The sequence below is a fragment of the Salmo salar genome, chromosome 05 (genome assembly GCF_965601325.2).
Source record: "Salmo salar chromosome 05, fSalSal1, whole genome shotgun sequence".
NCBI lineage: Eukaryota > Metazoa > Chordata > Actinopteri > Salmoniformes > Salmonidae > Salmo > Salmo salar.
Genome location: NC_138295.1, coordinates 10,205,070 through 10,218,749, shown reverse-complemented (window position 1 = coordinate 10,218,749; position 13,680 = coordinate 10,205,070). Strand labels below are relative to the sequence as shown.

Here is a 13,680-nt window from a genome sequence, read left to right as displayed (position 1 = left end):
GGAAACTCAATTTACAACAGTAGTTTGACACAGTACATGTATATGCCTAATTATTCTGGAGATACCGTTTACATTGGTCAACCAAAAACTGTCTGCAACTGTTCAAAACTGTTCATCGTGTCCACAATATGGCACAATAACTATCCTGGAGATTGTACAGTGCGTCGGAATGGAACTGCATTCCATGGTGCCCGGGTGGGTCGTTCTTCCTCTAAAGAAGGTATCTATCTCACCATGATAATAACATAACCCCACCCAGTACTGGGACGGGCGTGACTTTCTTGCTGATTGATGGGTTTATATCGAATGAAAACTGAGAAGTAGGGAGTGTCGTTTCAACATTGGCCAATTAGACCGTGCTATTTTTGGGCATGGTCTGGACTAGTACTAAAGGCTGAAAAGCCCTTTCCTTTCGCCTTACGCCAAGGGTAAGGGGTGTGTATAGGAGGAGAAATAACGTTTGCGTACAGCTTTCTGATTGAAAGTACATACTGTCGTCTTAACCTTTCTTTTCCTGAAACTATATATTTAATCCGCTTGGGTTATTGTCCACCGCAACAACCAACGCTCCTCATCATATCAAAGACAAGGTAAGAGCCCTCCCTTTCACCATTATACCTATTTCTTTGGTGTCCAACTTCTAAGTACAATGTTAAACCATCTCGTTGTCTAGCCATATTGTTTCAACGATATCCTACATGTTCGTTTAGTTATTTTGTAGCCTCGACGGCCTACCGGTGTATTTAGCCATGGCCTGTTGTCCACTTGCTCGGCCTTCAACCCTTAAAACCGCCTGTTGTGTGAATAATCTTATTTTTTTTTACATGAAAATATAACACTAACATCAATGTATAATGTAGAAAAGTATTATTTGGAAGAGAAGCGTATACGTTCCGGTGTTTCGGGTCGTCCATTGGTCTCCATGGGCAGGGAACATGTCCTAACAACACGCAGACCTCGCGTTGCCCGTGTAATAACGTCCTGGCGCTTGGGGCCTTGCTTGTTCACGTTTCACACTATTAAAAACCAGTCGTTTTATATTTTAAATACTACTGGTTTATTATCATTGTGAACTGTATTCCTAATGGTTTACACAGAGATAATTCTAACCTTTTTGGGTGGGTGTATGTGAACGTTTTGACATGTCCAGACATGCCCCCATGTAGTATTAAGTTGCGGCCCCTGTAGTAGGATTCCGACCAGTTCAATCCAGTTAAATGACAATTCAAGAGATCGTGGTGACAGGGACCACTAGTGAATAATAACTATATAATAATCTAACGTTAGTTAGATCAAGAGGCTTAAATCTGATCTTGCCCAGGGACCCTTTCCCAGGTAAACCGGTGACCCCCATCATAAGTATTATCAGCTGAAATATAATGGCAAGGAGAAGTAATCAACATTTTAGTTAGAAATTATTTTGATCACATTTTTATATAACTGGAAGATGCCGTGTAAACTCTAACATAGCGTATTAGCTCAAAAGGTAACAGATTTTCGATAAGAGCAAGCTATTTAGCTAGTCAAACAACGGTTAGGCATGTGTTGGCAAAAAATGAATGTCCAAGCCCAGAAAGCTTACCAGGAGCCAGCGGTTTCCGCACCGGTAGTCTCTTATCCGGTGTTTTTCCCAGGTTTAATGTCACGTGCACAAGTACAGTGAAATGCCTTTCTTGTGACCTCTAACCCCAACAATGCAGTAATCAATGTATTACTAAAAATACCAAGGTAGAACCAGAAACACACGAGATATAAAAATTAGAAGAACACGATTAAGTAAGCGTACTATATACAGGATCAGTTCCGGTGCCATATTTGCAATGTGCAGGGATACTGGATCGATAGAAATTTATAGCAAATTATTGAGTGTTTGTATGTGTGTTGTAGTATCAGTGTGTGTAGGGCCCTGTGAGGGTTCATGGAGACAGTGCAAAAAATAAGCCAGTGTCGCCATTTCGTTAGCAATTTAGCAGTTTTATGGCATGGTGATAGAAGCTGTTCAGGAGCCTGTTGGTGTCAGACTTGATTAACTTGCAGTGCAGAAGCAGAGAGAACGTCCATGGCTTTGGTGGTCAGAGTCATTACGGGCCTTCCTTTCACACACCGCCTGATAATAGAGATCCCGGACAGCAGGGAGCTCAGCCCTAGTGATGTACTAGGCTGTCCGCACCACCCTCTGCAGCGCCATGCGATCCAGGGCGGTACCTACTGCCATACCAAGCAGTGATGCAGTCAGGATGCTCTCATTGATACAGCTGCCCATGCCAAACCTTTTCTAAGACTATGTTAGATACTCCAATGAGTGGCATTTGATCAATATTAGGAGTTGCGAAATAAAGTTGATATTAATAGAAAGCTAAATATATTTTCAACTGTAGGTATAATAAAATGTTTGTTTCTAGCTATATATATTTATATCCATTTTTTATTTCCCACTTTAAAAAATTATATTTTGGCAGACCCCCAGTTGAATATTCCTGCTCTAGATAAATGGAACATTATTGTCTCTACTAGGAAGGAGTAGCAGCCTTGGACAATAACATCTCCTAAATATTATGTAACATGTTTCCAACGTACCAGTACCATTGTGGCGCGTTCTGCCAGAACATCCCCAAACGGGTTTTAAATTCACCTCAAATAAATGCTTAATCATCAAGTTGATATCAAATGTTACTATCAATACCATTCCTCTTAGTCACCATTCCATCGGTGTAATATCTTAAATATGGAAATCTCTTATTAACCAATTCCCTTGAATTAATGTATTCACCATACATTCTGTCCCCCGTTCGTCAACTGATGGTGACAGTACTCATGAAGTTAATTTGAGACATTATATAATCAATTCCCATGCATGAATAATGCATTACATTATTAACACATTCTCTCCTCTCCCTCTCAATAGATGCTTCCCACAGTGACTGGACCAGGGGCTCTGCCCTTTGCCGTGCAGTTGAAGGCTCTGACTGACCAGGAGTTCAGGTACCAGCCCAAGCTGAGCGGGCTGAGGATCATTGAGATGGCCCATGACAACGGCCTGAGGATGACCGCCCGGCTCAGGGAGTACGAGGTGAAGGACCTCCTGTCTCTGACCAGGTTCTTTGGCTTCAGTGCAGAGACCTTCTCCCTGGCCATCAACCTGCTGGACCGCTTCCTCGCTGTCATGAAGGTAAGACCTCGACATCAGATGGGGTTTGATTAGAATTCATTAAAATTCGTCCTTAGTTCATTTGGTTTTAGGGTGAGCAATACAGACAGGGAAACGCATGACTGTTATTAGACGTGCGAGGACTGTAAAATCACCACTCTATTAGGTACATTAAGTAATATCAGAATGTTCTACATCTCTTCACTGTGAAAATATTTCAAAGGTAAAACCCCCAAAATCGATTAAATTATATTCAATATCTATCAGTGTGACCAGTAACTTCAACCATTTGGTAAATAACATTCCTCTCATTCTTCTCCCATCCCCAGATCCAGCCGAAGCATCTGTCATGTGTGGGCCTGTCCTGTTTCTACATCGCTGTGAAGACCTCGGAGGAGGAAAAGAATGTCGCCATGGCCAACGAGCTGATCCGGATCAGCCAGAACCGCTTCACCGTGTCCGACATGATGAGGATGGAGAAGATAATTCTGGAGAAGCTCTACTGGAAGGTCAAAGCCCCCACCGCCCTCCACTTCCTCAGACTGTTCTACAGCTGCATACAGGACACGCTCGAAGATGACTGGTACGAAGACTGTAGGCTTGGACGGTAAACCGTGTATGTACCAGGGGTGTCAAACATACAGCACGTGGGCCAGATCCTGCATGGGGGTCCATAACAGGTGTCCAATCCGGCAGGTGGTTTGAGAAAAAACCAAAACCAAAGGAACAAACTCGGTATACTTTAAAAGGACTAAAACCAAACCCACTGACTAAATGATAATGACCTGTATTCTTAGTTTCTTGACTGTCCAGCTTGTTAATCCCCACGTTTTAGTGCGGCCCTCTGGACTTCGTGGAAGACCGACTGCGGCCCCGGTGCAAAATGAGTTTGACACCCGTAGTGTATACCAGGGTATCACGGTGTGATGTTGTTTTTGCAGTCAACTTGTGCACTAGGTTAATAGATAAGGCCCCTTTTGCATTATTAGTTCATTATGAAGGCGTTCCACAAAGCAGCTGATTGAGCCTGTGTGATGGCTTGTGACAACACATGCTCTTTAAAAGTAGCGGCTTGATAATGGGGATTTGAATAACGTTGATGCTTTTATCTTAAACTCAGTTTCATAGATAGATAGATATATCTATCTCCATTACATATGGACATTTCTCTTTAGCTCTTATGCTTTATAAAAGACTTGACAAACATCTTGAACAAACGTTATTAAAACACATTTTCTTTCCATAGCAAGGAGATCCTGAACATTGAGAGACTAGAAGCCCAGCTGAAAGCCTGCCATTGCTCTTTCACTTTCTCTAAAGTCAAGGTAAGATACTTTAGTTCTGTTTTGGTCTCATTTAGAATCTCTCAATACTATGTGTATGTAGCTAGTTCATGTTGTGACATCAGATCTAGGTCTATTTTGGGCAGGGCACTTGGGAAAGGGCCTGGGGGTTGATATGCTTTGAGTGTGGGTGGAAAAACGTACTCAAAATAGTTTCAAACCAACTGTAAAATGTTGATGTATACAAATATCCTTCTTAATGTGTAGCTTTCATGCCAACCTAATGTCTCTTTCCCACTCTTTCTCTCTCTCTCCACCCCTCTCGCCCCCCTCTCTCTCCACCCCTCTCCCCCCTCTCTCTCCACCCCCCTCCCTTCACAGCCCTCTCTGCTTGCCCTGTCCTTGTTGGCTCTGGAGCTTCAGGAGCAGCATGACCATGAGCACGTAGACAAGCTGCTAAACGCCTTCCAATCTCTCCAGCAGCAACTCACTGTGAGTGTTTACTGTCCAGTCTAGCCAGATAGCCTGGTCTCCGCTGTTTGTACTGTCTTGTTCCTATGTCATCACACCAAACATTGGGCATAGGAGTTGGCAAGAGAGTAGAAACAGATGTGGGACTCAGGCTACCACCCAGTGTCATATCACTCCCCAAACATGTCTGTTTTAACCAGAACACTAACCAGGGTCTTGTTCATTAGGGCATACAACGGAAAACGTTTGAAATGTTTTGCAACGGAAAACGAGAGAAAAGACGCACTCAAAGAAAATGAGTTTCTTATTGGACAAGTCCAAGGTAGTTTCTCCCCGTTTGAGTGTTTTTGTTTCCCCGTTTTGGTGCCTAATGAACACAACCCAGCAATGGAAGGTGTTTACACTGGGGCTGCTGCGTCTCAAATGGCAACCTATGGGGCCTGGTCAAAAGTAGTGGACTACAGGAACTAAGGGTCCATTTGAGACACAGCCACTGTTAGCTATGAGGTGAAGTGTTTGCGCTGCTCTGTGTTGGAGCCCCAAGGCCTGTTGCCCAACGGATTGCCTAATGTTGCGGGATCATGGAAAATGTAGACAAGTTGATGATTAATGAAGACTCTGGAGAGACGCTGAGTTTGAGCTTTGGCATTGGGAACCCTCTGTGATGTTTTGAATGATACAGAGAATAAATGGGCAAACAGACCAGCAGCAGCACTAACACACTCTGATTGGCAGGATTTTAAATAAATGAATACTCTGATGTGCTGTATAATAATGATTTTTTTCTTGTTTCCTCAGGTCCGAGAAGGAGACCTGGTTATCGTGACAGAGTTGGTTATGAAGTGTCTGATTGACTATTCAACCACCAGGGTCTCCAGGCCCAACAGTCAGAGGCTTCGTTGGATCCTCTCTGGCAGAACGCAACGCACGTTAAAACACAGCTATTACAAGATCGCCCATATGCCCACAATCCCCGAGTCTGCCTACTGAAGCCTGGGGCTGGGTGACCACCGATACAAAAGTAGGAGTACACCGATACAAAAGGAGAAGTAGGCTACCACCTCTTCTCCCCTAAAAACGTTTTGTTTTTCAGTTTCATGGAAAAATAGCAAAAAGCCCCAAAAAAAACAACTTCCTGTACTCTACTTTTGCTACACGGTCACCCACCTCCACCACTAACCCATTTCCTTTACAGAACTGCATTATGGATGATGTAGTTCTTTAAGGGGAAAAACCTGTTTCCTTTTCTTTCCCTTTCTCCTGGTTTTTCTGTTCTGTTCTTTTTGAATAAGCTCACTATTTATTAGCCTACATCTGCTTCATTGACTAAGGCTGCATCTGAAATGGCACCCTATTCCCTATATAGTGCGCAACTTTTGATAAGGTTGGATCGCTCTTTATAGGGAATAGGGTGCCATTGAGAAGGCAAGCTAAGGGAGTAATGCCCGGTCAAGAGTGGGTTTATCCGCTGCCACCTAGCGACGGTTAAATCCTTCCTGGTTGAAATGCTTGCACATGTGTATACAGTATGTTCTTATCTGAATCAGTACCAACATGAGTACTCTGCATAGTATTCTATTGTGGTTGCTGGTTTTAAGCAATGAAGTATAGAACCACCTAGGTCCTCAGTCCACTATGTGGAAGAGGAGGGGGAAGGGTTTTGTGAAAATGCAAAAACAATGGAACCAAGAAATCGGACCCAAAACCCTTAACTTCCACCCTAGGTTGACGAACTGGCCTAAAAATGCACACTCCTCTACCCAAGGTGATGAAAAATATTTTATTTCGATTTTTTTTTTTTTTTTTTGTACTTGTGAGGGCGTTTTTGTTGCGGTTTCCTCAGTGATGTGATGAAACTAGCAACGATCCTGCACATGTATTGGTTTTAGCTTGCAGGATAGCATGCTCTTGGAGCTGAGACTGGCTGTGGATGACACCCCCCATTATCTACTGTGACGTCAATATAACTAACAATGGTTACAGATGAACACGATCACTATTACAGAATGTGATGTTGAATTATCTTGATTTGTGGCAAAAACCGTAGCCTTTTAGAAAACAACCACTCACAATGAATTTATTGTATTATGCTAAAATGCACTAAGTCACTTAGATAAGCACAGTAGATATAGGAAATGAAGTTAGTTTGATCTGCATTTACTAAAGTATTTGATCTGCTGAGGCCATAGCCAACCACAATTGAGCAAAGTATTTTGTTAAGAATTTGAAATAAAGTTGATGTTCTGGAATTTGAAAACTTTGCCTCAAAAAAAAAAGAAGTTGCAACTAAATCTCTTTAACCCATGTTTGGACCTTTCAATAAAACCAAATTGAAAAGCTGTGTGGTTGCACTGTCTTCAATGTTTTGAAACCACACGTCCATAAAAAAACACTTTTCAACGATTCCCATACCGGCAGCTAGTTAACTGAATTATGGCTTTGAAGTCTGCTATGACAAAGGTTTGGCTGAATAAAACTCCAATCTTAAATAAAACACAGGCTCAGAGAAAAGGCAGGATGTGGGGTTGTATATTATTATGGCTTATAGTTCAGTTTCAAAGGACTGAATATTCTAATTGTTTCAGAACACATTGTCCATTCTTTGCCCAAAGGCAACTGCGCTTCCTTTGCTGTGTTCATAACAAAGAGGGAAGGTGGTAATTACAAGTTGTGAAATTCAAAATCTCAGTTGGATGCATTCGCATGCTTTGAGAAACGCCAATTGGCTAATAAGCTGCATCAACTATAAACTAAAAGTACAGCTATCATGCTTGTGAACAAATTAGTGTTATAAAACCATACTAATTGATTGCATTTTGTAAATGTTTTATGTTTAACTGCTGAAAATGCTGTTATCGAGTTCATTTCATTAGTCAGTGACAGAGGTCCGCATGTGGGAGAAGTCAGAGCTCAGGGATGATAGACGAGTTTCCCACTAGTAATTACCAGTTGGAGGGCCGTTCAAGTGGATTTTCCCCTGTCTTATGTGTAAATACCACCTTCCCACTTGGTTATGAACGCAGCACTAGTCCTTGTACAGTACAATCTCTTCACCCCTAGGCAGGCCTCAACAGTGTCCATATGACAGAAGTCTTGGGTATACTGTACAGTGAGTGAGTCCCTCTTGCTGTTTGACCTCACTTTACTTCTGCAAGCTGTAGAAGGCTGGCCCACCACCTGCAAAGTTCCCAGAGATCTCTGCTCCACTGAAGTCAAAGCCAGGGTTCTGTTGACAGAGTGGGAAGTGACACAGAGGTGGAAGAAGCAAGTCAAATCTAATTTTGTCACCTGTGCCGAATACAACAGGTGTAGACCTAACTGTGAAATGTTTACTTACAAGCCCTTAACCAACAATGCATTTCAAGAAGTAGAGTTAAGAAAATACAAATAAAATCAAAAAGTAACAAGAAAATTACATAACGAGGCTATATACAGGGATACCGGTACCGAGTCAATGTGCGAGGGTACAGGTTAGTCAAGCTAATTTGTAAAGAGACTGCACGGAAAATAAACAGCGAGTAGCAGCAGTGTAAAAACAGAAGCAAGCCTGCATGTTAATATGCCTTCATCTATCCAGGTTTTTCAGATAATGTGGATGAAGAGGCTTGAGGTTTTAGGCTATTGAGAAGTGTAATCAGTGTTAGTGTTAAGGCTCCTTGTGTGACTGTCTATAGCAGTGGTGGGCAAACTTTTTGACTTGAGGGCCACATCGGGATTTTGAAATTCAACGGAGGGCCACAGTTTTTGGAGGACCAATTGTTTGTTAAAATCAATTTGCGGGGTCCTCCCAAGTGGCGCAGTGGTCTAAGGCACTGCATCGCAGTGCTTGAGGCGTCACTACAGACCCGGGTTCGATCCCAGGCTGTGTCACAGCTGTCCGTGACTGGGAGACACGCTGGGAGAAGCACGCTGATACAGTCGTCAGGTGAACAGTGTTTCCTCCGACACATTGGTGCGGCTGGCTTCCGGGTTAAGCGGGCATTGAGTCAAGAAGCATTGCGTCTTGGCTGGGTTGTGTTTCGGAGGGACGCATGGCTCTCGACCTTCGCCTCCCCCGAGTCCGTACGGGAGTTGCAGAGATGGGACAAGACTGTGACTACCAATTGGATACCACGAAATTGTGGAGAATGTCATGATATCCCCACCTCTATGGAACCTCTCCAGAGTTAGTTTCCTCTGCATCTGGTCCTGGAGCCAGGCATCAGCACAGTACTCTCCCTCTAGCAGGGAGGCTCAGCAGTTACCTGCCTCTGTTCATCTTCATCAGCACAATACTCTCCCTCTAGCAGAGAGGCTCAGCAGTTGCCTGCCTCTGTTCATCTTCATCAGCACAATACTCTCCCTCTAGCAGAGAGGCTCAGCAGTTACCTGCCTCTGTTCATCTTCATCAGCACAATACTCTCCCTCTAGCAGAGAGGCTCAGCAGTTACCTGCCTCTGTTCATCTTCATCAGCACAATACTCTCCCTCTAGCAGAGAGGCTCAGCAGTTACCTTCCTCTCTGTTCATCTTCATCAGCACAATACTCTCCCTCTAGCAGAGAGGCTCAGCAGTTACCTGCCTCTCTGTTCATCTTCATCAGCACAGTACTCTCCCTCTAGCAGAGAGGCTCAGCAGTTACCTGCCTCTCTGTTCATCTTCATCAGCACAATACTCTCCCTCTAGCAGAGAGGCTCAGCAGTTACCTGCCTCTGTTCATCTTCATCAGCACAATACTCTCCCTCTAGCAGAGAGGCTCAGCAGTTACCTTCCTCTCTGTTCATCTTCATCAGCACAATACTCTCCCTCTAGCAGAGAGGCTCAGCAGTTACCTGCCTCTCTGTTCATCTTCATCAGCACAGTACTCTCCCTCTAGCAGAGAGGCTCAGCAGTTACCTGCCTCTCTGTTCATCTTCATCAGCACAATACTCTCCCTCTAGCAGAGAGGCTCAGCAGTTACCTGCCTCTGTTCATCTTCATCAGCACAGTACTCTCCCTCTAGCAGAGAGGCTCAGCAGTTACCTTCCTCTGTTCATCTTCATCAGCACAATACTCTCCCTCTAGCAGAGAGGCTTAGCAGTTACCTGCCTCTCTGTTCATCTTCATCAGCACAATACTCTCCCTCTAGCAGAGAGGCTCAGCAGTTACCTGCCTCTCTGTTCATCTTCATCAGCACAATACTCTCCCTCTAGCAGAGAGGCTCAGCAGTTACCTGCCTCTGTTCATCTTCATCAGCACAGTACTCTCCCTCTAGCAGAGAGGCTCAGCAGTTACCTGCCTCTGTTCATCTTCATCAGCACAGTACTCTCCCTCTAGCAGAGAGGCTCAGCAGTTACCTGCCTCTGTTCATCTTCAGCAGCACAATACTCTCCCTCTAGCAGAGAGGCTCAGCAGTTACCTGCCTCTCTGTTCATCTTCATCAGCACAATACTCTCCCTCTAGCAGAGAGGCTCAGCAGTTACCTGCCTCTCTGTTCATCTTCATCAGCACAATACTCTCCCTCTAGCAGAGAGGCTCAGCAGTTACCTGCCTCTCTGTTCATCTTCATCAGCACAATACTCTCCCTCTAGCAGAGAGGCTCAGCAGTTACCTTCCTCTCTGTTCATCTTCATCAGCACAATACTCTCCCTCTAGCAGAGAGGCTCAGCAGTTACCTGCCTCTCTGTTCATCTTCATCAGCACAATACTCTCCCTCTAGCAGAGAGGCTCAGCAGTTACCTGCCTCTGTTCATCTTCATCAGCACAATACTCTCCCTCTAGCAGAGAGGCTCAGCAGTTACCTGCCTCTCTGTTCATCTTCATCAGCACAATACTCTCCCTCTAGCAGAGATGCTCAGCAGTTACCTTCCTCTCTGTTCATCTTCATCAGCACAATACTCTCCCTCTAGCAGAGAGGCTCAGCAGTTACCTGCCTCTCTGTTCATCTTCATCAGCACAATACTCTCCCTCTAGCAGAGAGGCTCAGCAGTTACCTTCCTCTGTTCATCTTCATCAGCACAATACTCTCCCTCTAGCAGAGAGGCTCAGCAGTTACCTGCCTCTCTGTTCATCTTCATCAGCACAATACTCTCCCTCTAGCAGAGAGGCTCAGCAGTTACCTTCCTCTCTGTTCATCTTCATCAGCACGATACAGATCAGACACATGACTTAGGGTTTATTTTCAACCAATAACGGCTTATCCACTGGATGAGAAATGTGTAGAGAGAAATAATTGAGTCTATCTTGTGGAAGACTGATTTATTATGCAAGCTTTACACTTAACCATTATGTGTTGATTGAATTAGGAGAGAGTGGATGACCCACCTGATGTCCACGTTCCTTCCATAGCCTGTAGCCTATGTTCTGTTCAGTTCGAGAAGGAGAGCGTGAAGAAGAGGAGGACCGGTCAACTTTGATAGCTTGCCACTACTATAACTGAGTTTATTAAACACAATATATGTGTCTTGCCCCTGATGTCTTTATCAGACTTATTACCTCACAATAAGTCAGGTTCTAATAACTTACATTGTGGTGCCGAAACTTGAAACAGCAGCCCCTGCACAATCAATGGGAAATGGACAGCTCATGGTGCTGAAAGGAGGTAAATTCGAGTAGGCATAATTAATTTCAATATCTTCATTTTAATTAGACTTTACTAACGACAAGAGGGCTTTGTGTTGGATACTATTTCTTCCTATTTAAGTAATAAGAGTTAGGCCAACCAGTTTGACAGACGACATTAGGCTATAGGCCGTTATATCCATAGATTCGTCCATCAATTCCTCAACCCACCATGCACTCTTCAAGTAGCCTACCTCCATGTCAGTGAAGGGCTGTTAAGTTAAAACTAAAACTCAAATTTAGGGGGTATGAGAGGGTATGCCATAGACCTACCTTTTATTAAAGAAAATGGCAAAAAAACTCAGGGCTACCCTTGTAAGCTTAAGATTTTGATGAATCAGATTATATAAAGTGATCTATAACAACACTTTGGTCCACCATGCTTTATGCTAGACACAAGCTAACATACCTGGGAAAGACGTGACTACAATGAAAATGGGGATATTATTGTTTCCTTTCTTTGACGTTTAGAGGCTGCGCTGCAACCTTCTTTAGTCCAGGAGACATAAATATAGGCTTTACTTGGGAAGTAATCTAACTCTGTAACTATCAATTGATGAAGCGATTCACGTTCGGTACAATAGAAGCTATTTAAACCCAGAGAGCTTTTAGGGAAACACTTGTGACCTTCTCTCGTTGGGTTAAGACACGGAAGAAGAGTAGCCAGCAACTAAAGCTTAAAACGTTCTGCGTTGGTAGGCTCCTGAGTGGCGCAGCGGTCTAAGGCAATGCATTTCAGTGCAAGAGGTGTCACTACAGTCCCTGGTTCAGATCCAGGCTGTATCACATCTGGCTGTGATTGGGAGTCCCATAGGGCAGCGCACAATTGGCCCAGCGTCGTCCGGGTTTGGCCGTTATTGTAAATAAGAATTTGTTCTTAACTGACTTGCCTAGTTAAAATATATATCTTTTTTTATTTACTCTGTCTGGTGTGGAAAGGTAGGCCTACTCTGTCTGGGGTGGAAAGGTAGGCCCTACTCTGTCTGGGGTGGAAAGGTAGGCCTACTCTGTCTGGGGTGGAAAGGTAGGCCTACTCTGTCTGGTGTGGAAAGGTAGGCCTACTCTGTCTGGGGTGGAAAGGTAGACCTACTCTGTCTGGGGTGGAAAGGTAGGCCTACTCTGTCTGGGGTGGAAAGGTAGGACTACTCTGTCTGGGGTGGAAAGGTAGACCTACTCTGTCTGGGGTGGAAAGGTAGGCCCTACTCTGTCTGGAGTGGAAAGGTAGGTCTACTCTGTCTGGGGTGGAAAGGTAGACCTACTCTGTCTGGGGTGGAAAGGTAGGCCCTACTCTGTCTGGGGTGGAAAGGTAGGCCTACTCTGTCTGGGGTGGAAAGGTAGGCCTACTCTGTCTGGGGTGGAAAGGTAGACCTACCCTGTCTGGGGTGGAAAGGTATGCCCTACTCTGTCTGGGGTGGAAAGGTAGGCCTACTCTGTCTGGGGTGGAAAGGTAGGCCCTACTCTGTCTGGGGTGGAAAGGTAGGCCTACTCTGTCTGGGGTGGAAACCCACAACCTTCTGGTCATCAGCCCTGTGTTGCCATCTAATGCTTTCACGACAAAGAACAGTTTCTAATGCGACATATCTAAGGATCTGGTCTGCCCAAGAAGTGAGGGTAACCAGTAGAGACATGTTCAGACATGTCCACTTTGTTTTAATTATTATTTTGGTGTCGGGAGAGTCATTTTTTCTGTTTTGTTTTGCGTTCGGGAAGGTAAAATATATTTTGCTGAAGGGAGGGCCATCCAGTTTCATTTAAAAGAAATACAATTTTCTCATTGTAACTCTTATTTTAAATAACATTGACTCCCTAACTTTGAAATGTGTTTGTTGTGTAGCCTAACGGTGAAGACTATCCAAGATTACATTTGACTTCTTTGCCAGACGTCCCACGGGGTGCATTCACTTTAATAAATACCTCCTCCATGGTTTGGGACCAGTTTCACATGGGATAACACCGCTTCTCTCCTCCATGGTTTGGGACCAGTTTCCCATGGTGTTTTACATGGGATAACACCGCTTCTCTCCTCCATGGTTTGGGACCAGTTTCACATGGTGTTTTACATGGGATAACACCGCTTCTCTCCTCCATGGTTTGGGACCAGTTTCCCATGGTGTTTTACATGGGATAACACCGCTTCTCTCCTCCATGGTTTGGGACCAGTTTCACATGGTGTTTTACATGGGATAACACCGCTTCTCTC

General features: G+C 44.2%; 1 protein-coding gene across 2 annotated transcripts; it reads left to right on the top strand.

Annotated features, from left to right (window-relative positions):
- Window positions 1–349: 349 nt before the first annotated feature.
- LOC106604232 (cyclin-G1) lies at window positions 350–7,243 on the top strand. 2 transcript variants are annotated; one of them, XM_014198696.3, is made up of 7 exons: window positions 350–590; window positions 2,906–3,169; window positions 3,478–3,731; window positions 4,395–4,473; window positions 4,813–4,923; window positions 5,130–5,224; window positions 5,701–7,243. In XM_014198696.3, the coding sequence occupies exons 2-6, from the start codon at window positions 2,906–2,908 to the stop codon at window positions 5,199–5,201; spliced, it is 780 nt and encodes a 259-aa protein (XP_014054171.1). In that variant the 5' UTR covers window positions 350–590; the 3' UTR covers window positions 5,202–5,224; window positions 5,701–7,243. The 2 variants fall into 2 exon arrangements, with proteins under 2 accessions (XP_014054171.1, XP_014054170.1); XM_014198695.3 differs by lacking the exon at window positions 5,130–5,224.
- Window positions 7,244–13,680: the final 6,437 nt, after the last annotated feature.

Coding starts and splice junctions, on each gene's coding strand:
- LOC106604232 (XM_014198695.3), top strand. CDS start 2,906: ATGCTTCCCACAGTGACTGGACCAGGGGCTCTGCCCTTTGCCGTGCAG. Junction 3,732..4,394: donor GACACGCTCGAAGATGACTG/GTACGAAGACTG, acceptor TTCTTTCCATAG/CAAGGAGATCCTGAACATTG. Junction 4,474..4,812: donor TCACTTTCTCTAAAGTCAAG/GTAAGATACTTT, acceptor CTCCCTTCACAG/CCCTCTCTGCTTGCCCTGTC.